The sequence below is a fragment of the Natator depressus genome, chromosome 8 (assembly GCF_965152275.1).
Source record: "Natator depressus isolate rNatDep1 chromosome 8, rNatDep2.hap1, whole genome shotgun sequence".
Lineage (NCBI taxonomy): Eukaryota > Metazoa > Chordata > Testudines > Cheloniidae > Natator > Natator depressus.
The window spans coordinates 54,133,484-54,160,239 of NC_134241.1; the positions used below are offsets into that span (position 1 = coordinate 54,133,484).

General features: G+C 41.9%; 1 protein-coding gene across 4 annotated transcripts in view; it reads left to right on the top strand.

Annotated features, from left to right (window-relative positions):
* The window catches only part of SMG7 (SMG7 nonsense mediated mRNA decay factor), a 97,667-nt gene that overhangs the window by 64,564 nt on the left and 6,347 nt on the right, over window positions 1–26,756 (top strand). For 3 of the 4 annotated variants that reach the window (XM_074961106.1, XM_074961107.1, XM_074961108.1), the window contains 8 exons: window positions 6,099–6,169; window positions 6,510–6,570; window positions 9,053–9,172; window positions 9,771–10,200; window positions 18,826–18,970; window positions 20,939–21,321; window positions 22,231–22,602; window positions 24,393–24,542. In XM_074961106.1, coding sequence (XP_074817207.1) covers window positions 6,099–6,169; window positions 6,510–6,570; window positions 9,053–9,172; window positions 9,771–10,200; window positions 18,826–18,970; window positions 20,939–21,321; window positions 22,231–22,602; window positions 24,393–24,542 — 1,732 coding nt within the window. The remainder of the gene's footprint in view (window positions 1–6,098; window positions 6,170–6,509; window positions 6,571–9,052; window positions 9,173–9,770; window positions 10,201–18,825; window positions 18,971–20,938; window positions 21,322–22,230; window positions 22,603–24,392; window positions 24,543–26,756) is intronic. The other variant, XM_074961109.1, reaches the window with a different exon arrangement.

The window sequence follows — 26,756 nt, forward strand, 5'->3', positions numbered from 1 at the left end:
TGGGCCAAGGAGTTCCAATATTCGGATCTGGTGAACCTCTCCATGCAGCCTCAGATGACTTTGCCTGTCCTGTGCAACATGGTCTCACAGCACAATGATTAGATCCTTCACCCTGTGTTGTTAATAGCCTGGATGTTGGCTCGCTGACATCCACCAGAAAAAGCTCTTCAGTAGAAGTTTAGAACATTCTGCTCCAAAGCAGGAAAGCCTCAACTACATTGACTAATAGCCAAGTAGAAAGTTTTCTATACTGGCATCAGGACTAGAAGTCTCCTTCAGCAATATTGGACTATTTATTAGCCCCCAAAGCTGGACTTGTCAGTTCCACAAGCTGCAATATCTGCATATCACTTTCCTATCCAGAATCGCACTATTTTCTCACCCTACAGTGGCTAGATACCTTAAGGGCCTGATTCATGCTTTCCCCCAGTTTGGGAGCTCCCTTTTTAGGACCTCTATAATATTAAAAGGTTGATAGGTCCCCTCCTTTGAGTGCTTAGCAATCTGTTCCCTCTACCACCTAGCTATGAAGACTGCCTTTCCAGTAGCCATTACATCAGTTTGAAGGGTAGTAGAGATTCAGGCCCTCAGGACAGGGCTCCCTTAAACTGTGTTTCATAAGGAAAGGATCACTCTTAGGTCTCATCCCAAGTTCCTGCCCAAAGTTATTTAAAATGTGTGTGTATATCAATTTATTCATCTTCGTTTTCTTCCCCAAGTCTCACTCAGTCTCATGGGAAACTAAATTTCATACGCTCGATTTAGTCAAGGGATTGTAAGACTACCTTAACAGAACAAAAATATTTTAGGAACATACCTAAACTGTGGCCTTCTCAGAGAAAGTGAGTGAAGGGTTAGGCACTATCCTCTGAGAGTCTTAGCTCTTCTTCAACTGTATAAGAACATATTATGAGTGAGTTAGATCCACCTAGCCGCATTAGAGCTCATTCTGCTAGACATCAGGCATCCTCTGCTAACTGTTCCTATTTCTGAAGTTTATATGGTTGGCTACATGTATGGTTCACTCATTTACAAGACACTATTCTTTGGTAGAGGCTTCCAGATCAGATGCTGCTTATTTCAGGGCTGTTCTCCATTCATTGTTCAAGTAGGACTCCTAGTACCCACATCCAAGCAAACGGACAACTGTTTGTCACCTAGAGTAGAAGTCATGTGGACAATCTCTCAAAGAAGAGAGAATGGTTACTTACATTACAGTAACTTCCATGACATCTTCAAGATGTGTTGTCCATCTAGATTCCATGACCTACACTCCTTCCCCACTACTATGGAGTCCTACTCCTCTAGGGCTCTCAACTGGTGAAGGAACTCAGGAACATTTGGGCCTGCTCTGCTGTTTGTGTTTGGGTGAAGGTATGAGAACATGTAGGGGACAAGCACAGCCCCAACGAACAGCTCTGGTCAAAAGAGTCTAATTATGTGTGCATGAGGCACATGTGCACCGGGAGTGGAGTCCATGTTGACAACATATCTCTAACAACCATACTTACTGTAAGGTAAGTAATCAGTCTTTCAAAATGATCTTTGATGATAAAAATTTTTTGCCCTGTCTGGGGGAGGGATAGCTCAGTGGTTTGAGCATTGGCCTGCTAAACCCAGGGTTGCGAGTTCAATCCTTGAGGGGGCCATTTAGGGATCTGGGGCAAAAATTGGGGATTGGTCCTGCTTTGAGCAGGGGGTTGGACTAGATGACCTCCTGAGGTCCCTTCCAACCCTGATATTCTATGGTTCTATGATATCTCCTTCATTCATCAGACTTGATCTTTTTCCCTCCTTCCCTCAGAACAAATGAACGTGCACTATTCCTTTTTTCCCTCAAAGTAGAATGTTCTGAATTCTGCTGTGAGAAGGTAGGACACAGAGCTCTACTTAAAAATCCCTCACTTTTGCTCAATTTGTCTACATGCTCCTATTCTCGTAGTAAAGGGGCAACATCAACTTGATCACGCTGGTCTGATTGTTATACTTTCGTTAGTTGCAAGCAACAGCTAAGATTAATATAACTGAAAACTTAGTGAAATAACCTTATTTTTTCTCAGCAAAGAGACACTGTGACTACATCCATAGTAAAAATTACTAAGAGCTGTCAAATGCACAACTTGAACTAGAGGCCCTAAAAAGGGAGCTCCCAAACTGGGGGAAAGCATGAATCAGGCCCTTAAGGTATCTAGCCCTATATTCAAGCTGACCATGTCTCTTTAAAGTTTTTCTCGCAGTACTGCTAATAATAAAAAACTTCCTTTAGGATAAAAAACCACTTTTTTTCCTTTTTTCCTTTCATTGGTTCTCCCGAAACCTGTATCTGTTGTGTCTCTGTAATACTCTAGTGCAGTAGTTCTCAACCTGTGGTCTGCGGATTATGTCTAAGGGGTCCATGAAAGACTTACACTGAAAACTGACTGAACAGAATTCAACTGTATATACAGACAATAGATTTCCAAAGGGGTCCGCACCTCCATTAGAAATTTCCAAAGGGGTCCGCAAATGAAAAAGGACCTAGTCATACTTCTGAGGCTTTCCTATTATATAGTAAAGCTGTAAGTATCCCTGTCCTATTTATTTGAAAACATCTCTATCAGTCTTAACTGTACTTATTCTTGGACTCATTGGGGAAATAATCCTTGTACTACATGCAGATTTAGAATTTTCTGTACTCTGAAAAATGCAGAAATACACAAGTTCTCAACCCTGAAGGTTTATGTGCTTTTTCTTGTGGAGCATTGCTCTTACCTTAAACAAAACAAATAGCTGATACAGATTTTTCTTCTGCTGAAACCATATTACCCAAGGGCAGGAATCTTTAATCCCAGACAGGAAAAGAAATATCCATAAAATACCAATTCTAGTGTGTGGCTCTTCACAATCAGGTTTCTGGCCACCTCTTTCTGTTGCAGTTCCACAGGCTGCAATATCTGCATGTCACTTTCCTATCCAGAATCAGGCTGATAGACAACTTTAACAGAATGTCTGTTTCATGCTTTTAAAAATATTGTACAAGAGTTTGTTCCCTGTTGATATAAATGAGACAGCAGCCAGTGCACTTTGGAAACTATTTTAAGTAGGCCTCCTAAGTTCTTTTTAAACATTTTACACTCACATACTAGACTCAAAAATAGCTAAAGCAGAGATCTACTGTTAGTAAAGACTTTTTATTAATTTATTTCAAAAGGCATGTTGAAAGTATGGCAAGTATCATGGATGAGAACTACACGGATGATATTTATACTCTCCACCTCTATCCCCCTCACGCCCTACCATACAAACAGAATGAGGGTTTGTTACTTACCGTAATTTAGATCTAAAAGGATTTGATGGACTTAGAAAATCAACATTTTTACATTCACCAATCTCAGCAGTCATTCAGGAAAAGTGGCTGACCTACCTTCAGGGTACATGTTTGTATTTCAATTCATCATGTGGTAGATAATGACTAAGATTTACTGAAAAAGGTCAGATTCATTCTGAGAGCTCTGGGCATGCCTTTGACATAGAATGCCTATTGCTTTCACAGAATTGATGCCAGTCACTACAGGATATAAATGTTAGTCCAAGGCATTGACTGGCAGAGGGAAGGGAAGATGAGGGGATCTGTCACAGGAGGCAAGTGAACTGCAATATAAATATTACTGGTACACTTGTAAAGTTTAAGTCCTGTGGGACCCTGACAAATTAGGCACAATGAAAACTTGAAATGGATTAGTGTTCTTTAATCTCTGCTCCGCTTCCTCACTCCCTTGAGGCAACAAAACTTGGGGGTTGTTTGGTGAAACTGCCTAGAATATAGTAGGAAATACTTTCTCCTTCATCTGACACATAACTCATCTTTATACTGATGCCAGCCCCTTGCTCTTTTGCGCACACTGTACTTGGTAGTTAACACTGGCAGTGAAAAGATACTAACTCCTGTTCTGTAGCCCAGTTTGCAAGTATTTTTCCATGAAGGGAGCCATACAACTGGAAGGAGTCTCCAGGCCAGAACCATGCCTGCAGAGACAGAGTTTTAAGAAATCTTTGAGCTCAGTTGTAGGGGCGAGAGGCAGATTGTGAAACGTGAGATGGGATGAAGATGCAGGTTATTTCCAATGTGGCTACTATAGGAGTCCATGCTGCAGGATGTGTTTTGCAGGATGTGTTTTACAGGCTATTCAGGTTTTTTAACCCTCAGCAAATATCTGCTGGAGTCACTAAATTCTTCTGTGCTAACAGAGCTGTAAGCTCAGTTAACCAATCTGCTCAAGTTCAAGGTGGCTATAGGCTCTGTCAGTACGGCTAATGGTGTTTTGTAAGCTCCTTTAGCTGGACCATTCTGTTTAAAGGAGGTTAGGCTTTGTAATTTTCTGATCTCTGAGTAATTCTTGATTTATCTGGTCTTCGTTTCAACCTGTATTGTTTCACTGAATTTAAATGTATGGGGAGTGGGGAGAGCTTGGGCCCTCTGCCTTGCAGCGGGGGAGGGAGGGAGGGTAGAGGCTTCTGTCTAGTGAGGAGAGGGGTCTCAGGGCTTCAGCCCCACAGGCTTGGGCCTTCAGCAGGAGCAGGGTTGGAGACCCGTCTAGGTGTGCCATGGCTCTCAAACTTCTGAAGACTGTCATATGTGGCTTGGAGGGTCAGTAAATTTGGCCACCCCTGCCCTATGGTCTACAAAAGCAGCCATACACTAGCAGAAATGCAGACTATACTTGCTACATAGAAGTCCTCTGTTTTGCCACAGACCCAACTAGAATTCATACTCCTGGAATATGCCTGTGTCTTACCCATCAGAACTTTTCTCCACCTTCTTCCATTTCCACCACTACTGTATATTTTCATATCTCACCATGAGTCAGATTTGGAGGTTTGGGGAGTGTAATAGTACTGTGCTCCATTCAAGCTCATCTAGCAATCCCAGAGTACCATGTGCTTGCAAAACAAGTAGCAAGATGGTTATCAATGGTTGATTTTAAGCCTGTTGATGGCAATTAAATGTTAACATGCTATTGAGATAATGGAGTATTTCACATCTCTATTCAAGCTATTTTCTGTCTGTCTGCAGACACAGGTTCACATCCGAAAGATTTGCTAATTTATGCTTTCATTTATTTTTAAAAAAAAATGCAAAAACTGTTAGGGCCCCAGAGAATAAAGGCATTCCTCAGAGTGCCGAATCAGTCCATCCCTTCCATCTCACTGTTGCCATGGACCCAGTATACCCACATTTGTGTACCTCACTACGCTTTTATTTTCCTTTTGGCTGTAATAAGACTTGACTATCCATAGGTAGACGGATATGCACTATTTCCCCCTTTGTTGTAAAATCAGAGTACTTTATTTCATTCTCAAACAATTGCCTCACCTTATACATGCCCCATAGAGTAGTCCTTCAGATTTGACATCGAAACAGAGTGGTGTCTATGCAAAGTATTGCCAGTCATTGCACCAACTTCAGCAGGGCATGCGTCTAGAGTGAAGGTAGTTTAGTGTTCAACTTAAATCCATCCTGAACTTAGGACTTGTGGTGGTCCAACATCTACTTCTAGAACTACAATATTCTGTTAAGGTTTTTAGAAGTAACCCTAACTATATCTTACGGAAGCATTTTGTCTCTGAACTGATTTTCAGATATATTCTCTTGAGAACAGTCAGCTTTGAATTGGAAAGTACGAACTACAAACAAATGCTGTGAACTCATTCCCCTAGTATAATATTTTAAAATCAAGTGACACCTGTGGTTTGTTTCTCTCTAGCTGGTAAATGCACTTGCCATGCTTCCTGAATTTGGTGACAGGAAACTGGGTTCTTTGGTTATCTCAGACCGCCTTTTGAAAGCATTTTCCTTGCATCTCAAAATTCTATCCTTCCCTTGACAACACTGAGAGAATATCATTTCATTGCTGAAGGAGTTCACTTTGTTAAGGAGAATAAGGGCTCCTGACTAGTTGCAGTAAGGGAGGGATGCCAAAAATCTTGATTCTTGGAAGCAGTTGGGCTGAGTTGGATTTCAACTCTGTCATAGGTCTCCATATTGAATTGGTACAATGAGTAGAATTCCAGTTCAGACATACCATGACAAGTGGAAACTATCTTCTTTTGATTTGTAGCATTTGGCCATGGCTGATTTCTCTGCTAAACAGCTTCCAGCCCCATGAGGAAGATCTTTCCAGCACTAATGGTAAGGATGCTCCTAGTCTGTGTTCTGTGAAAGGGCAATGGGAGGCGGGGAGGAAGTGTCTCTAGCATCTTTGGTGTGGGGTATCATGGTAGAATAAAGCACCTTCTAGTATTAGTACACTTAGAATGTGAATATTTTACAAACTGCTTTTTCCTGTGCTGAGCATATTGTATTTCATTTTATCTGTCCTTCACTTTCTGTAGATCCCACAGCATGAGTAGTACAGCATTTATCTAGTAGTGTGAGCTGTACTGTATGTGGTAACTGGATATCCATAACCTTACTGGTGCAGCATATTCCAGGCCTTGTTTACTGATATTCTTTCTTGTTTGTTCACCAGCTACCCCACTTCCAGAGGAGTTTGAGTTGCAGGGATTCTTGGCTCTGAGACCCTCATTCAGGTGAGTGGCCGCTGAAGGATGCTTTACCCATACTGACAGGTTTCAGAGTAGCAGCTGTGTTAGTCTGTATCCGCAAAAGGAACAGGAGTACTTGTGGCACGTTAGAGACTAACAAATTTATTAGAGCATAAGCTTTCGTGGGCTACAGCCCACTTCATCGGATGCATAGAATGGAACATATAGTAAGAAGAAATATATATACATACAGATAAGTTGGAAGTTGCCATACAAACTCTGAGAGGTTAATTAGTGTTAGATACAACCGCATTTGCTCCAGTCCCTCAGACGGAGACAAGCATCCTTAAAACTACAATACCCACCTGCTGAAGTGAAAAAACAGATTGACAGAACCAGAAGAGTACCCAGAAGTCACCTACTACAGGACAGGCCCAACAAAGAAAATAACAAAACACCACTAGCTGTCTCCTTCAGCCCCCAACTAAAACCTCTCCAGTGCATCATCAAAGATTTACAACCTATCCTGAAAAATGATCCCTCACTCTCACAGATCTTGGGAGACTGACCAGTCCTTGCTTACAGACAGCCCCTCAACCTGAAGCAAATACTCTCCAGCACACCACACAACAAAAACACTAACCCAGGAACCTATTCTTGTAACAAAGCTCGATGCCAACTCTGTCCACATATTTATTCAAGTGACACCATCATAGGACCTAATCACATTAGCCACGCCATCAGGGGCTCGTTCACCTGCACATCTACAATGTGATATATGCCATCATGTGCCAGCGATGCCCCTCTGCCATGTACATTGGCCAAACCTGACAGTCTCTACGCAAAAGAATAAGTGGACACAAATCTGACATCAGGAATCATAACGTTCAAAAACCGGTAGGAGAATACTTCAACCTCTCTGGCCACTCAGTAGAAGACTTAAGGGTGGCAATTTTGCAACAGAAAAGCTTCAAAAACAGACTCCAGTGAGAAACTGCTGAGCTTGAATTAATATGCAAACTAGATACCACAAACTTGGGTTTGAACAGAGACTGGGAGTGGCTGGGTCACTACACATATTGAATCTATTTCTCCATGTTAAGTATCCTCACACCTTCTTGTCAACTGTCTCTAAATGGGCCATCTTGATTATCACTACAAAAGTTTTTTTTCTCCTGCTGATAATAGCTCATCTTAACTAATTAGCCTATCACAGTTTGTATGGCAACTTCCAGCTTATCTCTGTGTGTGTGTGTATGTGTGTGTAATATATATATATATATACTTACTGTGTGTGTGTGTGTATATATATATATATAATATATACACTTACTATATGTTTCATTCTATGCATCCGATGAAGTGGGCTGTAGCCAATGAAAGCTTATGCTTTAATAAATTTGTTATTCTCTAAGGTGCCACAAGTACTCCTATTCTTTTTACCCATACTGGTGGTGAAGTACTAAGAGGAAGACTTTGTGGTAGGGAGATACTGATGTTCTGCACTAACCCTATTTTCAGAGCAAGTACAGATGAATGTAGATCTCCTTACAAACAATTTTAATAAGTAAAAAGTGGTCTGCATGCAGGACTCCTATCTCTCTAGTTTTGTGATGAACTGGAGTCCATGTCCAGTATCACAGAAGTAAAATTTTTGAGGAAGGGGAAGTTCCATTTATTTGAACACATTTGTATATAAAATATACTAAAACTTGAAACATGGATGGGGTTCTTTTTTCTGGCTTTAATTTTTAAATTTGCCTTTTTGCATTTTTCCTTCAATAGCCTTCAACCCAGCTTTGAAAACAGTGACGATCTTAAAGGAGAACTCACACTGAGAACTTGGGAAAGGAATATATTTATATGAAAAAAAAACTACTTGGCCCTAGTTTCCTTTGCTGCTGTTGAAGTTGTGGGATTTTCTCCCTCTGATCCTGAGTTGTTCTTCGGCTTGATCCTGTAGCAAAGTAGTTCGCCTATACTTGACATCTGAATAATTTCCGTAGCATCAGAGTACTAATAGCACTATGACTTCACTACCAAAGCAAGGAGGAGATGGCTAGTGAGGGAGAAACGTTGGTTTAAATCCATTTGCTTACTGTTAACCTTTAATTTTGGTCTTAATATGAGAGTTTTTCCTAATATCATGCACCCTTTTGTCATGTCATCATAAAGGACTTGACGTCACTAGTTTACTTGCTTAATGTAGACCATCTTTATTAAAGTAATATAACTGAAAATGCAATTCCGATATCTATAACTGTATTTAGGTTAAAAGAAAAGGAGTACTTGTGGCACCTTCGAGACTAACAAATTTATTAGAGCATAAGCTTTCGTGAGCTACAGCTCACTTCATCGGATGCATCTGAAACCTGTATTTAGGTTATTAAATCCTGCTGAAAATGAAATCTGCAATAGACTTTCTGTACAATTCATCGTCCTTTTTGCAAGCCTCCATTTGCCTTTACGGTACAAGAGGCGACTGAGATTAGTTTTATTTTCCATTCTTTGTTTACGTCAACATTAGGAACTTGGATTTCTCCAAAGGCCACCAGGGGATTACAGGAGACAAAGAAGGGCTGCAGCGACGGGTACGGCAGCAACGACTGATCTTCACAGGAAAATGGATTGCTGACAACCAGCCAAGGTATCTATGCAGCTGCTAGTGCTATCTCTCTCACTCCTGTTTGTATATTGTTCTTGCTGTAAAGCTTAGTAGCATTGACAGGTGCCAGAGATTTAGTTTTGAGTGGTAATGTTGATATGTTGCATTAGTGTATTGTAGAACACTACATATGTAAGTAAATGTTTTGTACTGTGGTAGTGACAAAAGACAATGCGCGAATGCATGGCTCTGATAATGAGCATTCGTGAAACTTGTAGGAATACACAGTTCCTGAGATTTACCTGTTTGGGGCAGGGCTTGTATCTTCCTACATGGTAGTAAAGCATCTAGTACAATGGGACCTCTGAGTACTACTGTGGTACAATTAAACAACAATACTGGCAATAGTATGTGAAGTCGTAGAGACTGGGCAATGGTGGGTGTGTGTGCATATTGAAGAGTGCCAGCAGCCTGGAAGGTATAATGTAATTTGTTATATAGAGTTAGTACTGAGGCTGGGGGGTTAGTGTGCTGTGTGCTGGCTCGTTGCATATGTCATGCCATTATTATAGCCTGGGAAGATGGGCTACATGGCTAAAAGGACTACTACATGCTATTCAGTACCTTTTTCTTTTTTTAGGCTGATTCAGTGTGAAAACGAAGTAGGAAAACTGTTGTTTTTGACAGAAATCCCAGAGTTGTTACTAGAGGACCCTAGTGAAGCCAAAGAGAGTCTCGTCCTACAGGAAACATCCATTGCAGAGCCACTGTCTACAGATGGGAGCCCAGGACTCAAATCGGTTCTGTCCACTGGCAGAAATCTTAGCAACTGTGACACTGGGGAGAAACCAATGGTCACATTCAAAGAGAACATTAAACCACGAGAGGTAAACCGAGAGCAAGGGCGAATCTATCCACCTAAAGATGTGGGTAGGGAAAGAAGGGACTATAGCAAAGGAATAGCAGCCACTAAAAATGATGGAAAGAAAGACAACAAAAGAAAGAATGAAACCAAGAAATGCAGCTTGGAGAAGATGCAGGAGGCAGGAAAGCAGAATGTGGCAGTGCAGGTAAGGCATTCAGATTCTGAGTACAGAGTCTGTCTCTTGCCTTTTTGTTAGATGGTTAGATGCTCTTTGGAGCAGGGATTGTCTTTTTTTATGTGCAGCATCTAGCTGAAAGGAGCCGTGACTGAGGTCCTAGGTGCTACTGCTATGCCAGTAGTTGTTAGTTGAAGAACAGCAACAGGCCTTATTTAGGGACCAGATATAAAAGTGATTCATGGCATTTCCTTACAAGTTTACTCTTGAGGGAAGGGAGGTAATGGAGGGTGCTATGTTCAGTACCTTAAATTGTAGTTCTACACTGAAAAGTCACTAGTTAAAAATGGCACTTCTGACTTAACAGATCAGCTCCTCTACTATACAAAGGCCTGTTTACTTTAGCATCATACATTTTTACTAGGGCTGTTGATTAATTGCAGTTAACTCAAGCAATTACTCAAAAAAATTAATTGGGATTAATCACAGTTTTAATTGCACTATTAAACAATAGAAGACCAATTGAAATGTATTAAATATTTTGGATTTTTTCTACATTTTCACGTTTGATTTCTATTTACAACACAGAATACAAAGTGTACAGTGCTCACCTTATTATTTTTATTACAAATATTTGCACTGTAAAAATGATAAAAGAAATAGTATTTCTCAATTCACCTCATACAAGTACTGTAGTGCAATCTCTTTATCTTGAAAGTTGAACTTACAAATGTAGATTTTTTTTTTTTGTTACATAACTGCACTCAAAAACAAAACAATGTAAAACTTTAGAGCCTATAAGTCCTCACTCAGTCCTACTTCTTGTTCAGCCAATCATTAAGACAAACAAGTTTGTTTACATTTACGGGAGACTATGTTGCCCACTTCTTATTTACAGTGTCACCTGAAAATCAGAACAGGTGTTCACATGATACTGTTGTAGCTGGCATTGCTAAGTATTTCTGTGTCAGGTATGCTAAACATTAGTGTGCCCCTTCATGCTTCCGCCACCATTCCAGAGGACATGCTTCCATGCCGATGCTATTCTTAAAATAAATTAATGCACTAATTTAAATTTGTGACTTAACTCCTTGGGGGGAGAATTATGTCTCCTGCTCTGTTTTTACCTGCATTCTGCCATGTATTTCGTGTTATAGCAGTCTCGGATGACGACCCAGCACATGTTGTTCAATTTAAGAACACTTTTACTGCAGATTTGGCAAAATGCAAAGAAGGTACCAAATGTGAGATTTCTAGAGATAGCTACAGCATTCAACTCAAGCTTTAAGAATCTGAAGTGCCTTCCAAAATCTGAGAGATGAGGTGTGGAGCATGTTTTCAGAAATCTTAAAAGAGCAGCACTCCAATGTGGAAACTACAGAACCCGAACCACCAAAAAAGAAAATCAACCTTTGTTGGTGGCATCTGACTCAGATGATGAAAACGAACGTGTGTGAGTCTGCACTGCTTTGAATCGTTATTGAGCAGAACTCATCAGCATTGATGCATGTCCTCTGAAATGGTGGGCAAAGCATAAAGGGACATATGAATCTTTAGTGCATCTGGCACGTAAATATCTTGCGATGCCATCTACGATAGTGCCATGCGAACGCCTGTTCTCGCTTTCGGGTGACATAATAAACAAGAAGCAGGTGACATTATCTTCCACAAATGTAAACAAACTTGCCTTGAATGTAGGGCTGGGGCAGGGGGTTGGGGCGCGGGAGGGAGTGCGGGCTGTGGGAGGGGGTGCAGAGTGCAGGAAGGGGCTCAAGGCAAGGGGTTGGGGAGGAGGGGGGGTGCAGAGTGTGGGAGGGGGCTCAGGGCAGGGATTTGGGGTACAGGAGAGGTGCAGCAGGGGGCTCAGGGCAGGGGGTTGGGGAGCGGGGTGCAGGAGGGGTTCAGGGTGTGAGCTCCGGCCTGGCACTGCTTACCTGGAGTGGCTCCAGGATGGGAGCTGTGGGGGGAGGTGCCTGCAGGTGAGGGCAGTGCACGGAGCCCTCTGCCTCCACACCCCCAGTGGCAGCAGGGATGTGGTGCTGGCCGCTTCCGGGAGCTGCTCGGGGTCTGCAGTGCCACGGGGGTGGCAATCCCGCAGGCCGTAGTTTGCCCACCCATGATCTAGACTCTCATCAGCTTACCATCATGTAACTTATACTGCATTACCCGTAACTAGGGCCCTACCAAATTCACAGCCATGAAAAACATGTCACGGACTGTGAAATCTGGTCGTGCATGTGCTTTTACCCTATACTTTTGACTCCTGGCCCACTCAATCTAAGGAAAGCAAAGTTGGTGTACAATAACTAGTGTGGAAACCTCAGAAAAGGGGGGGTGTAGCAGGTAAAATAGGAGGGTGTAAGGAGTTGTTTGCTCAAGTAGCATAGTAGATTGCGCTTATTAGCAACTCTTCAGTTGGTAGCAAAAAGATGCTGCTATTATACATCATACATCATCATACATCCAATGAAGTGAGCTGTAGCTCACGGAAGCTTATGCTCAGATAAATTGGTTAGTCTCTAAGGTGCCACAAGTCCTCCTTTTCTTTTTGCGTAAACAAACACGGCTGCTACTCTGAAACCTGTTGTTATCAGAGAGTTGCTAATAAGCAGAAGGCAGATTTGGAAGGCAGCAGCCAGGGAAGAAAGCATTGGGACATGCCTTTTCTGGATGTAGCTGTGCAAACCTGACTGTGGCAAGGCAGCTGCAGTCTGGATGTTGGGACTTCCTATGGGGAGCAGAGGTGCTGAGGGGTTCATGGGGCTTCACCATACCTGTCTCTACACTCTCCAAGGGTCAGGGTTCAGTACATCCCAGTGCTTTCTTCGTGGTATGCAGTGCCCTGGCAAGGCACAGGGAGAGGTACTGTGCCACAGTAACATCTGGGATGCAGCTCCCCTCCCTGTTGTTGTCCTACCCACAACCTCCCTGCCCATCCACAGCCCCATACCTGTACAGTCCCTGTGTGCAGGGAGGTTTGCTGGGCTGCAGGTCCTGAAGGAAGAACTGGGATGGGCTGAGCACTGGCAGCAGGCAGCTTTGTGGGGCTGCAAGCAGGGAAAGGCTGTCCCACCACTTCCTTTCCTGGCTGCAGCCTTGCAAATCTGTCTGCGGTGGGGCCTTTCTTCAAAATAAGGGATGGGCGCTAATAATCGGCGTGCCGTTGCCAATATCCAGATCCCATTAACAATGATGTTAATGTGAATGGAATTGGCAACATTTTGCTGGGAACCATTAACTAGAAGTTGCTAACATCAGGATTGCTATTAAGCGGAATCTACCGTATACCATCTTACGAGTCACTTCCACATTTGGCCTATGTATCCAACTAGAAGTGGAAGAGAGGCTAGTTAATAACTCAGACAGGCTGGAAAAAGGTGTAACTTATATTGGCTCCTGAATTTGGCTCTGCTCTCTGGGTAGAGTCTAATGTTTCATTCCTGATAGTGAATTGCTGTATTTACTGTGCTGTTGGGTAGTTTAAGAGAAACTATGGAAGTACATTGTGCTTCCCAGAGCAGTTTGAACTCTGGAGTATTGAATATTAGCCAGATTTCTGGCTGCAGACAACTGTCCAGGCAACGGAGGTTTGTGGAGCCAGCTAAGCCTTATGTTGAAGGGACTCTCCAGCTTCCCTGTTCAGTCAGCATTCCATCTCCTTTGCAAGCTAGAGCAGTACAAGGGGGATGAAGCCAAGGCACAGGATATGGCCCAATGTGTTTAGGATAAATAATACTTCAAATTTAATAGCACCTAATTGTATAACTTTCTCAAAGGTAATTTTTCCCATTTCACAGATGAGGGAAATGCTTGCTCAGTGGCACACAGAGTATGACCGTCTGGAATAGACTGATTCCCTGAATCCTGCTCTGAGCACTAGATCATGTTATCTCCCCTGGGAACAATGAATCCAATAGGGCAGTAGAAAGTGTAATGGAGATTTTCTTAGGGGAGAACACACGTGGTGGAATGGACACTTGAGATACAAAAGGAGCACTTAAAAACAATAAAGTCATCGCAGAGAAACCAAATTAATTCTTTGCTTCAGTCTTTGCGGCTGAGGATGTTAGGGAGATTCCCAAACCTGAGCCGTCTTTTGTAGGTGACGAATCTGAGGAGTTGTCACAGGTTGAAGTCACTAGAGGAGGTTTTGGAATTAATTGAGAAACTTAATAATAACAAGTCACTGGGACCAGATGGCATTCACCCAAGAGTTCTGAAAACTCAGATGTGAAATTGCAGAACTAGTAACTGTGGTTTGTCACCTGTTCTTTAAATCAGCTACTGTACCCAATGACTGGAAGATAGCTAATGTAACGCCAATATTTATGAAGGGCTCTAGAGGTGATCCTGGCAATTACAGACCGGTAAGTCTAATGTCAGTACCGGGCAAATTAGCTGAAACAATAGTAAAGAATAAAATTGTCAGACACGTAGAAGAACATAACCATGTTGACTTTTGCGCAACAATTTTCTGTAAAGGGAGATCATGTCTTACTAATCTATTAGAGTTCTTTGAGGGGGTCAACAAACATGTGGACAAGGGGGATCCAGTGGACATAGATTTCCAGAAAGCCTTTGACAAGGTCCCTCACCAAAGGCTCTTACGTAAATTAAGTTGTCATGGGATAAGAGGGAAGATCCTTTCATGGACTGAGAACTGGTTAAAAGACCGGGAACAAAGGGTAGAAATAAATGGTAAATTTTCAGAATAGAGAGGGGTAACTAGTGGTGGTCCCCAAGGGTCAGTCCTAGGATCAATCCTATTCAACTTATTCATAAATGATCTGGAGGAAGGGGTAAACAGTGAGGTGGCAAAGTTTGCAGATGATACTAAACTGCTCAAGATAGTTAAGACCAAAGCAGACTGTGAAGAACTTCAAAAAGATCTCCCAAAACTAAGTGATTGGGCAACAAAATGGCAAATGAAATTTAATGTGGATAAATGTAAAGTAATACATATTGGAAAAAGTAACCCCAACTATACATACAATATGATGGGGGCTAATTTAGCTACAACTAGTCAGGAGAAAGATCTTGGAGTCATCATAGATAGTTCTCTGAAGACGTCCTCGCAGTGTGCAACAGCAGTCAAAAAAGCAAACGGGATGTTAGGAATCATTAAAAAAGGGATAGAGAATAAGACGGAGAATATCTTATTGCCCTTATGTAAATCCATGGTACGCCCACATCTTGAACACTGCGTACAGATGTGGTCCCCTCATCTCAAAAAAGATATACTGGCATTAGAAAAGGTTCAGAAAAGGGCAACTAAAATGATTAAGGGTTTGGAACGGGTCCCATATGAGGAGAGATTAAAGCATCTAGGACTTTTCAGCTTGAAAAAGAGGAGACTAAGGGGAGATATGCTAGAGGTATATAAAATCATGAGTGGTGTGGAGAAAGTGAATAAGGAAAAATTATTTACTTGTTCCCATAATATAAGAACTAGGGGCCACCAAATGAAATTAATGGATAGCAGGTTTAAAACAAATAAAAGGAAGTTCTTCTTCACTCAGCATACAGTCAACCTGTGGAACTCCTTGCCTGAGGAGGTTGTGAAGGTTAGGACTATAACAGGGTTTAAAAGAGAACTTCCATGAATTTATCCAGTTAAGTTCATTAATGGCTATTAGCCAGGATGGGCAAGGAATGGTGTCCCTAGCCTCTGTTTGTCAGAGGGTGGAGATGGATGGCAGGAGAGAGGTCACTAGATCATTACCTGTTAGGTTCACTCCCTCTGGGGCACCTGGCATTGGCCACTGTCGGCAGACAGGATACTGGGCTGGATGGACCTTTGGTCTGACCCAGTATGGCCATTCTTATGTCTCTGATGCAAAGCTGATTTTCTCCAAGTATCCTGAGGTTCCCTGTTAATCTCTAAATCAGATCTGATCGATCAGTCGATGCAGCTACTTATTGTGTTAGTGATTTAAATTAAGTGGTTTGTGGAACTGTTATATTAAAGACTTGCCTCAGGCTTAATGTTGCAAAGACATTTTGTTTATGCACGAACATTGTGTAAACCAATGCTGAAGAAATGATAGGCTTGCTGGCTGGTAAATTCATGTCCTGGTAGCATATTTACTGTATGAGGGGCACTGTTAGGTGATAGTATTATGAAAGTAACCTGCAAAGGAAAAAAAATTACACTTCTAATCTGCTTTGATAGATAAAGAATTTTTATTTCAATGGGATTACTTTTGCTTAAAGTTAAGCATGTGTATGAGTGTTTACAGTATCTTAGACTAAAATTGTACTCAGATTTTGTCACTAAAAGAAAGTTACTTTCAACACTAACAAAGCTATTAACTTTTTAAATACACATAGGCCACAGCTTTCAAAAATAGAGGTATAAAATTAGGCACCTAAATCCATATTTAGGCACTTACGGGTGTAATTTTCAAAGTCACCTTAGTGACTGAAGACCAAAGTTGACTTCAAACCCTGAAGGAGGGTAGCCTGGTGAAAATAATCAGTCTTTCTTGACTTGTGGAAATTCAGTAGATCAGAAGGTGATGCTGACTGCAGCTATGTAATTTATCAGCTTTTTGGTTGAGAGTTTATGGCTTCCTCACAGTAAGGTTGATAATGAGGTTCTGTCTTTTTCAGCATAAATAAGTGTTTAAAATGTGAATTTTTTTTTTTGAGATTTTTGGCGGGGGGAGAGATTCTCCCCCTCCCCCGTGTAAAATCCTAAATAGCAGAATTTGAGAAACTAAAGGAAACAAATATAAAACATCCACTTCAGCAAGTTAAGACTATAAAATGGTAAAGTTAAAAACTAATGACAAAATCTGATTAGATTTTTAAAAATCTAATACAGTTCAGTCCTGCAAGCAGAAGAAATCTGTTTTGAAAAACTTCAAAGCCAACTTCAGTACATAAAGAAATAAAACAGGACAGAAGACCCCTTTTCTGCGGGTCACCTTCAGAACTTTTGTACAACATTGATGTTTTAATTTTCATTTTATGGAAAATACTTTGGGGCTATTCAAATGCTTCTATTGCCTGATTGCTAAGGGGGTACTTATTTTCATATAGATATTATACAATAATTTGAAAGGGATCTGCTTCCAAATCAGGTACAGTAATAGAATTGCCAGTAGAACGAGGAACTTGAGGAGCATACAAGAAACAAAACTCTGCATGTTTTCTGACTAGTAAAATTTGTTTGCTAAACAAACAAGATCACAAGCCCTGTAATACACAAAGGAGAGAGAGCCAATACAAAATGGCTAGCACTTGCATATTTGCATCATCATCTCTTGTGGGGAGCCCTGGAATAGATGAGGTGATCTGCGTGTGGTTGTCAAATCAATGCATTCAACATGTCCGACTGCCTTCAGGCTGGGTCTTAACTTGTATAGGGTGTTATGCTAATGCCCATCGTATCTTATGCATATCATAAAGTCATAGAATATCAGGGTTGGAAGGGACCTCAGGAGGTCATCTAGTCCAACCCCCTGCTCAAACCAGGACCAATCCCCAACTAAATCTATATCCAGTGATGGTTTTAACCTTTTCCCTTATAGGTACTTCTACCCTCAATAAAATTGGAATCCCTGTCTTCAATCGCTCAATTAGTCTCTTATGTTATGCTCATTAGCATTTGTCAATTAGTTGCCATGATACATCTGCAGTTAGTACCTGTTAGTTTCGGTTAAGCTCAACATCCTTTTAAATTTCCCTAAAATTCCAAAAATATACTTTTGTGGTACCTCACTTCACTTTTTCCCATCACCTACCACTCTCATTTACTGTAATACTTATCTTGGGACTTGAGGTCAAACTGTCAAAGACAACTTACCCAGTAACTACCTATATCAACATTTTATGCCTAGGCCTTAGTTATGCGAAGCTTTATTATCATACAGGCTTGTGTCCTATAGGCCCTTGTGTTACAGCCTTATGATTTATGTACTTTGTATTGCATGAGAATGAGGAAGTGAGTGGCTAGACATTGTAATGTGCATTAAAATGCACATCACACATACTCAAGGCCCTGTGTATAAAGTAGTTATTCAGTCCCTTGGTTTCTTGCATTATTTTTTGAATCTGCTACATAATTGTTTCCCCAAATCTAAATGTTCATCATGCAGTACAAAACCTTTGACTACCTGAAAATGTGGGTGCAGCATAGAATTGAATTTAATACCCAATAACACAAGATACTGTGCTGGATGGGGCTGAGTAGTAAGTGGTAGAGAACTGGTGTTCGGGTAGGGAGGCTTGCCGTGAGGACCACTTGAGACCTTTTAAATAATTTGGGTCAAATGTGCTGCATAAAATATAGGGCCTTGCATATATACTGCATAATTTAGGCTGGAGCAATACACTGGGAGAAGTCTTGCTGCAGCTTCTTTTCCAGACTGCATTTGTTCTTATACACTGTGAAGTAGGGAAGTACTACTATCCCTATTTTACAGACCAGGAGCTGAGGCACAGACAGGCTAAGCAACTTGCAGAAGGTTGCACAGGAAGCTTGTGGATCTCCCAAGTCCTCATGCCCTAACTACTTGGATCATTCTTCCCCTCCGACTGTCTGGACAAAGTGAATATATCTCTGTCTGGGCCTTCCATTTCAGAGCTGAGATGATGTAGATGGCTGACAAAAAATCTGTAACTATTTTTGTGTGATTTCTTTTGATATAGGTAAAATCTCAGACTGAGATGCGGAAAACTCCAGTGTCCGAAGCCAGGAAAACACCAGTAACTCAGACTCCAAGCCAGGCAAGCAACTCCCAGTTCATCCCCATTCATCACCCAGGAGCCTTCCCTCCTCTTCCCAGTCGGCCAGGTAAATCGGCTGATTCTCATCTGAAGCAGCACTTACTACTAACTGCATAGAAATTCATGTGATGAAAGATCTATTGAAGCATCCCTCAAGGCAGCAACAGTTTTAGTAAAATAATCATTTCAGGTTATGGACCTGACTTAAAGCATAATAACCAGAGGTTGTAGTTGAACTGAAAAGTGAGATAAATAGGGTTCCTTATATTTTGGAATTACGTTCCATGCCATGATGTCTGTATGGTTTACATGCAAATATAGCACATCACTTAGGTTTTGTTGTTGAAGGACAAGCTTCTAACTTTATAACATGAAACTGCTGTAGTCTGCTCTTGTATTTACTTATAATATGACAAACTGAGTAAAACAGGATTTTAAGCAAAGCTGCTTCACTTAGGAGTGAAGTATTCAAAAGATGAGCCTGGGAGCTTAGTTAGATACTTTGTTAGATACTAAAAATCATGGACTCAATAAAAACACTGGATTTTTGGCTCATTACAACAATCTATAACCCAGTAACCCTCCTTTTGTCGTGCAACTGCAAAAGTATTAACTGCCTATTTCATCTTGAATGGTCACTAACAACATGTTAACTCCTTATGCTAAACAATCTGTTCCATCTTATAGATAGCTGTGACACCTTGAGTGTCTTTCCCAGACCTGGAGAAGAGCTCTGTGTAAGCTCAAAAGCTTGTCTCTTTCACCAGTAGAAGTTGGTCCAATAAAAGATATTACCTGACCCAACTTGTTTCTGTACACAATACTCTCATAATTGCATAGCTGATCTTTTATATTTTATATGCTTTACAGCCAAGTTTCCACTGAAGAAGGTGTGGTGTTAATATTTGTGTTAACATATATTGTCTAAATATGTTTAATGATTTGCTGCTGCTGTTTCTCAGGGCTTTGGTTTACCCACATAAACAGAGGGATCTTGTGGCTTTAAGTGCCACTATCATGTTTACTTTCTCCATGCTGCTTGCCCATTGAGCAGTTGCAGAGCCCACCTTCCCCAAGTGACCAAAAGTGGGGATGGAGAAAGAGGACCCTCAGTTCTTACACTAGACTCAACTGAAAATCTGGGTTGGGAGGAGCAGCTTCAGTCCCTTGTCTTCCTCCCCAAACTGCAACAATCTGAACTGCAAGAAAAGAAGTTAGGCCATGTCTACATGTACAGCGGTGCAGCTGCACCGATGCAACTGTGCAGCTGCAGCATGGGTGGTGAAGACACTCTATGCTGACAGGAGAGAGCTCTCCTGGTGGCGTAATAAAATCACCTCTGAAAGTGGCAGAAGCTATGTCAGTGGCAGAAGCTCTCCCACTGATATAGCGCTGTGCACGTGAGTGCTTATGCCAGCATAATTTGTCACTCGGGGGTGGCTTGTTCACCCCCCGAGTAACATAAATTATGCTGGCAGAAGCTGTAGTCTAGACATAGCCTTAGTCTTGCTGAAAGGAGGACTTAGTTTATCCAAAGAGCTAAGTGGGTACAGAACTAAGTCAGGGACTGGAGACTGCCTGGGCGTGGGGTGCAGCTTGATAGGTTGCCAGTCCTCCCTTCAGCATTGCAGTGATTCAGTATCAGACAGAATGTGGGATGGAGAGTAGTAGATTGAAAATCTCAGGATGGTGAAGGCAAGAGAGATGGAGAAAAAGTAGAAAGAAATAGGTTAAATTTAGGGTGGAGAAATTTCAGGGGTCTCTCCCATTGACCATAACCATTAACTAGAAGGGTAGCTAAAAAAAATTCAGAAATAGAACTTCCCTATAAAATTATCAAACCCCTTCCCCTGATTTTTGAAAGTGTGTGGATGTCATTTGGGGAAGATACAAAGTCTCACAAATGTGGAATTATAGCTCACATTTACAGTCTTCATGACTGAAACACAGTAAATGGAAAACCATCATGCATATCCTGCATTGCTTAAGGCGTGTGGCTTCCTAATGGTTAAAGGTGTGTTTTTATGTTTTCTAGGGTTCCCACCTCCAGCATACGTTATACCTCCTCCTGTGGCTTTCTCTATGAGCTCGGGTTACACCTTCCCAGGTGGTGTTTCTGTTCCAGGAACCTTTCTTCAGCCTACAGCTCACTCCTCTGCAGGAAACCAGGTGCAAGGTGGGAAACAGTCCCACATTCCTTACAGCCAGCAGCGGCCCTCTGGACCAGGGCCAATGAACCAGGGACCTCAACAGTCAGTACCACCTTCCCAGCAACCCCTTACATCCTTACCAGCTCAGGCAACAGCCCAGTCTGCAAGCCAATTACAGGTCCAAGCTCTGGCCCAGCAACAACAGTCCCCTACAAAAGCTGTGCAGGCCCTAAGGAAGAGCCCACCACAGCACTCTGGATTCCAGCAGGTAAACTTAAAACATAAGAACTATAAAATTCTTCAAGCATCCATGAAAGGGAAGGATGCAGTGGCCAATATTTTTGAAAATAGGAGCACAGGTCCCACTGAAGTCAATAGGATTTGTGCGCAGAAGTCACTTAGATCCTTTTGAAAATCCTGCCTTTAGGCGCCTAAATATGGATTTAGGACTATGGACTTTAAGCTCCTATTTTTGAAAATTTTGGCCAGTATAGTATGGCCAAAGTGTACAGGAGGGTATGGCTTGGTGCTGTGGACTATTGTCTCTATAATTAAAGCTAGCTGTTGAGGTCTGAAATGTTTTGTATGGCAGACAATGTATTCGCCCTTCTGCATATGTGTACAGATGGCTAAAAGGTGATCTTTTCGACTAGATGTTTCTGCTTTAGGCTTTTCTAGACAGCCAGGAGGTTTCCTGTCTAGGTAAGGAGGGTGGCTCTGGATCTTTCCCCATAACTATTCCCTCCTATCCTTTTTAGTTAAATGCCTCACCACATTGGTTCCGTGCCATCCATTAGTTATACACTCAGCACTTGAGAAATCTCCTTTTGAACATTGCTCCATCTGAAATCTGTAGCTGAGAGAGACTCCACGACCACCCAAGGCACCTCAATTGGAGGTCTGTGAAGTCTGCAAATTGAAATGAGGATGACATTTCTCAGGTGTTACCTCAGAGCTTGAGTAGGGAGTGTGAAGTGAGTGCTCACTGAGATTCTGAACTTCGGTGAATAAGAACTGTGAGAAACACTCTCGGATTTATAAAAGGAGAATCTGTAATCGACCAGTGGGCATGGTCACCAGGAATGAACGTCTGAATAGAACAGTTAGTCATTCAGTTAACCTTTATGATGGTAATCCATTGTTTATGCCTTATGGTGAAAGTGTGCATCTCTTTTAGTATCCACAGGCAGACTCATCAAAGCATCTCTGGAATCCTCCTCAAGTCCAAGGCCCACTGGGAAAGATCATGCCTGTAAAACAGCCCTATTATCTTCAGGCCCAGGACCCCCTAAAACTCTTTGAACAGTCATTACAGCCTCCTGTGATGCAGCAGCAGCCTCTGGAGAAAAAAATGAAGCCTTTCCCCATGGAGCCATATAACCACAACCCCTCAGAAGTCAAGATGCCAGAATTTTATTGGGACTCCTCCTATGGCATGGCTGATAATAGGGTAGTGATGGCACAACAGGCTAACATGGATCGCAGGGGGAAGCGACCACAAGGAGTCTTCCGCCCAGAGCAGGACACTGTGCCCAGGATGGCTTTTGAGGTAAACATACATTTTGTTAAGTGGTGAAGATCAGCAAGACTCTGATATCCCTAAATGTGAAACTCTAATTTCTGGCCATATCCTCTAGCAAGAAATGCCTAAATGTGGGGCTGTTTCTGGCCCACCCCCCAACAGGGATAATATGATATTGTACTGCCTTCTGGAGAGTGGTTCACTTGAGATTCCAGCCACCAGTACTGGATTTGCCACTCAGTTGGTCTAAGCATATGGGAGCATATTCTTGGGGAAACTGTTGGTTCAGGGTACTGTCAGTCACACTCAGTGTAGAAGTGACATTAACCTCTGCACTAAAGCAAGAATTTGCTGCTTGATGGAAAATGGAAAATTCATGCCACATTCTGATTTTGGTGACAGGCTCCCCTGCCTCCTGCAAGAGACCCTCTTAGTGATAGACCAGGTTGAGAGAGATCCTATTGTCTAGGAGCAGAGAACAAAAATATATTCAAACAATTGAAATTTAATTACTGCCTTCTAAACAAGCTGCTAACCTGCACTTGATATCTTCGGTGCATTGGCTCACCAACACATCCAACCTAGGCTGGAAATTAAAAAAAAATTGCCTCCTGCCTCAGTTTCCTTTTAAACTCCACCAAACAGAAATGGGTGACCTGCTTGCCTGGTCCATTGCTTTGCCAGACTCATCCTTTGCTTCTGCTCATCCAGTTGTGCCTCATATTGCTGTTACAAATATTGTGGTTAATTTCTGTTCTGTTAGTCCTGCTGAAGAAAAGTGTGGGGTGCAATGCTTTTTGGAATTGGCTATAAGGAAACTGAGGCAGAAACATGGTTTCCATTTTTAACCTGGGGTCAGGTGTACTTGTGTGAGTGTACTGAGGATTAAGAGGTCAGTTCAGTTCCTTGAGGGAGAAGAGCTAGACAGTGACCAGGAAACTGCCTCATGCCCTAATGTCAGGTTGTGTTTTTAGATGGAACAGTGCCAGTGTCCTGATCTCCTCACCCCCATCCATGGATCTCATCCATGCTGCAACTTTTGATTTGGCTGCTTGAAGCATGAGCAGAGACTATGCCACGCAACCCACCTGTGGCTGATTTAATGATTACACACACAATGTGAGATGGCTAATTCTGTCCACTCCCCCTTTCCCAGGTAGGGAAACCTCCTTTTGCCCAATGGTACATTCACTTGTGGACCATAAGAGTAAGGGCCATTAGAGGTAGAAATGTTTTTCTCATGAAAACTAAACTTAACCATAAAAAAAAACAAAAACAGAAATTTAATTTGCTTACAGCTTAAAAAACAAAACAAAACACAGATTGGCTATAGAAAAAATATGGTGATTTTTCTTATCAGAAAACCAGACTTCAGATCTGGGTTTTCCTTGCCTTACAAAATGTGGAATGAATCCATTAGTCTGTAGGTCACTAATATAACAGGGAGCACATTCTCTAATTTAGTTACTAGTCTCTGACTGAAAACTTCAACTTGATGTAAAACTGCATCATTCTGCTAAATATGCATAAGGACAAGATATTAGTTTTAATATCAGTTTAGCATTCTCTTTCCATCCCCTCTTCCTTGTTTCTCTCCTTATGTTGCACTGTTCTTTATGGTCTTGTGCTTCTTTTGCATGCTGCCTTTTTAACTGCTTTATAATATTCCTCTCTTCTGGACACTATTCTGTCTTGCCTTATTTGAGGTTATTACAGTTTCTGTTCTCTTTCTGTGGCTTCCCTTCTCACTCATATTCTTGCTTTTTTTCCTTTTTCCCTCCTCTGCTGCATCTGACTGTACTCCTTTCTGTCACTAGGACCCCAAGAGCTCCCCTCTGCTTCCTCCGGACCTGTTAAAGAGTCTGGCTGCCTTGGAGGAGGAGGAAGAGCTGATTTTCTCTAATCCTCCTGATCTTTACCCAGCTCTGCTGGGGCCTCTCGCCTCTCTTCCTGGACGAAGCCTCTTTGTATGTATTTGACTTAATTCTGCTGCTTCTCATTCTAATTCTGGCATCTTTTTTCTGTGAAGTTGCAAGATGTGTGAAATTTTGTTTTCCCTTGTTGAGTTAGTCTCTGCCTGCGAGTTTAAACAAGCTGCTGGCTCATTAGCTCAGGATAATTGAGGAGGAGATTTATAAAGAATAGAATAGCAATTGATCCAGTTCCTGGACTCTTGGCTTCTTCAGAATTCAAAATAATTGCTTTGTTTAAAAGTGTTAAGTCCACAAGCAAAACATTGATCCAGAATCTATAAAACTATGCCTTCCACAGTGGAATAGGCTTGGTTACTCACAAGATTCTATTTTATCCATATGTAAAATCATATTGTTTTCATGTATTATGAAAACAATGATTATATGTTACATAATATGAAAAAATCTTTTAAAAATGCAAAAAATCACAGAAGGAAGAAAATACCTTTTTAGAAAAGAATTGGAAGTATATGGATAAAGAATAAGGTTAACTTTCAGTCTTGTAGATTACAACAAGGTTTGGTGGGAAATCTTGAATGTTATGTTTTAATAGCATACTAGAGCCTTCTTAATTGACGTTGACCAGGAGAACCATTGAAAACTGCTGAACGTTGTGAATTAGTAACAGAATATCAATTAAAAAGCATTATTTCATATTTTTATTATGGCAATTGTAGTTTAAAGTTACAATTGATTAGTTAAATACCCTGTAGAATATCTTGTGACAATATTGAAGTCTTAGTAATACTTAGATTTATAAAATGAAGAGGCATGTCTCCTGAATGCATTGGGAGCCTCTGATTCATACATAATATACAATAAATCAAAGAAAGAACGTCTTCACACAATTCTGAACAACCAACAGCACAAATATAAAACAAATTCCCCTCTTCTTCAAGCTTGTATTCCCCCCATATTTGAACCAATCTTTGCTGAGAAGTGGAGGGAGGCCAGCTTTGTTCGTGTGCCGGTTGAGTGGTGTGGAATTGCCAAATTTGGCATTTGTCTGAATTATAAATCATTTTCCAAGTATCAAGTTGTCACCCTAGCAAAACCCAATAAGCTAGCCTCTGCTTATTAGAAAACTGACAGGGGAATTCCTGGTCATTTGACAGGATCAAACACAAAGATGTTCCTGATACAAAGGTCTAAATTCTAGGAAAGGACTACAATGCAGGCTGCAGTGTAATCCAGAGGATTTAATTTTAAATAATTTTAAATGAATTTAACAAAGTATTGAGTGATGCCCCAATTTTAATTTTGACTTTGTCACACACAATTCATTTGTGACTTACACAGTCATCCTGAACTCTGTGGCACTCGCTGCCCACCGGCACATAAATTTTTATATTATGTGGATAGATCCAACTTCCTGAAAATTGATTCACATTTACCCTCTGTTCCAAACGGGAACATCATGCCAAAATGCCTCGTGCTGGTTTGAGGTGCATTATTGCTGACCCCTTAACGCTAGCAGTTAGGTAGGGCAGAAGGGAGAAAAACTAGTGGGGACTCAATTGAGGGGTGTGAAGTTAAAAATGACAAGAGATTCCCTGCTGTCTGTGGAGGGTGACTGCTGGCATTGTACGGCTCTCCTTGTTTCTAGCTGCTAAACTGCTTTATAGAAACTTAAATACATAGAGCAATGGTCTCCAACCTTTTTACACCCAAGATCACTTTTTTTGAATTTAAGGGCAACCCAGGATCTACCCTTCCCCAAAGGTAAGTGCCACCCCCTTCAAGGTTCTGAATGGCTCTGCACCATTAAGACAGCATTAAGATCAGGAGTAGCAAGAGTGCAGCAGGCCCAGCTGTGTGTGTGTTGGGGGGGGGGGGGGGCAGGGCACTTACCTTGTGCAGCCCTGGCCACACGCTGCTCCCAGAAAAGGAAGAGCACGCCCCTGGGGTGGGCAGGGGTCTCTGCGTACTGCCCCCTCTTCAGGCACCACTCCCATTGGCCACCATTCCCTGTTCCCAGCCAATGGGAGCTGCGGGGGCGGTGCTTGCAGGCAGGAGCAGTGTGCGGAGACCTCTGCCCGCCCACCCCTGGGACTGCAGGGGCATGCTGGCTGCTTGCAGGAGCAGCGTGGGGCTGGGGCAGGCAGGGAGCCTGCCTTAACAACAGCCCCGCTGCACCACCGGACATCACAATTGACTGGGAGAGTCTCCAGGATCGACCAGTCAATCACGATCAACCAGCTGGAGACT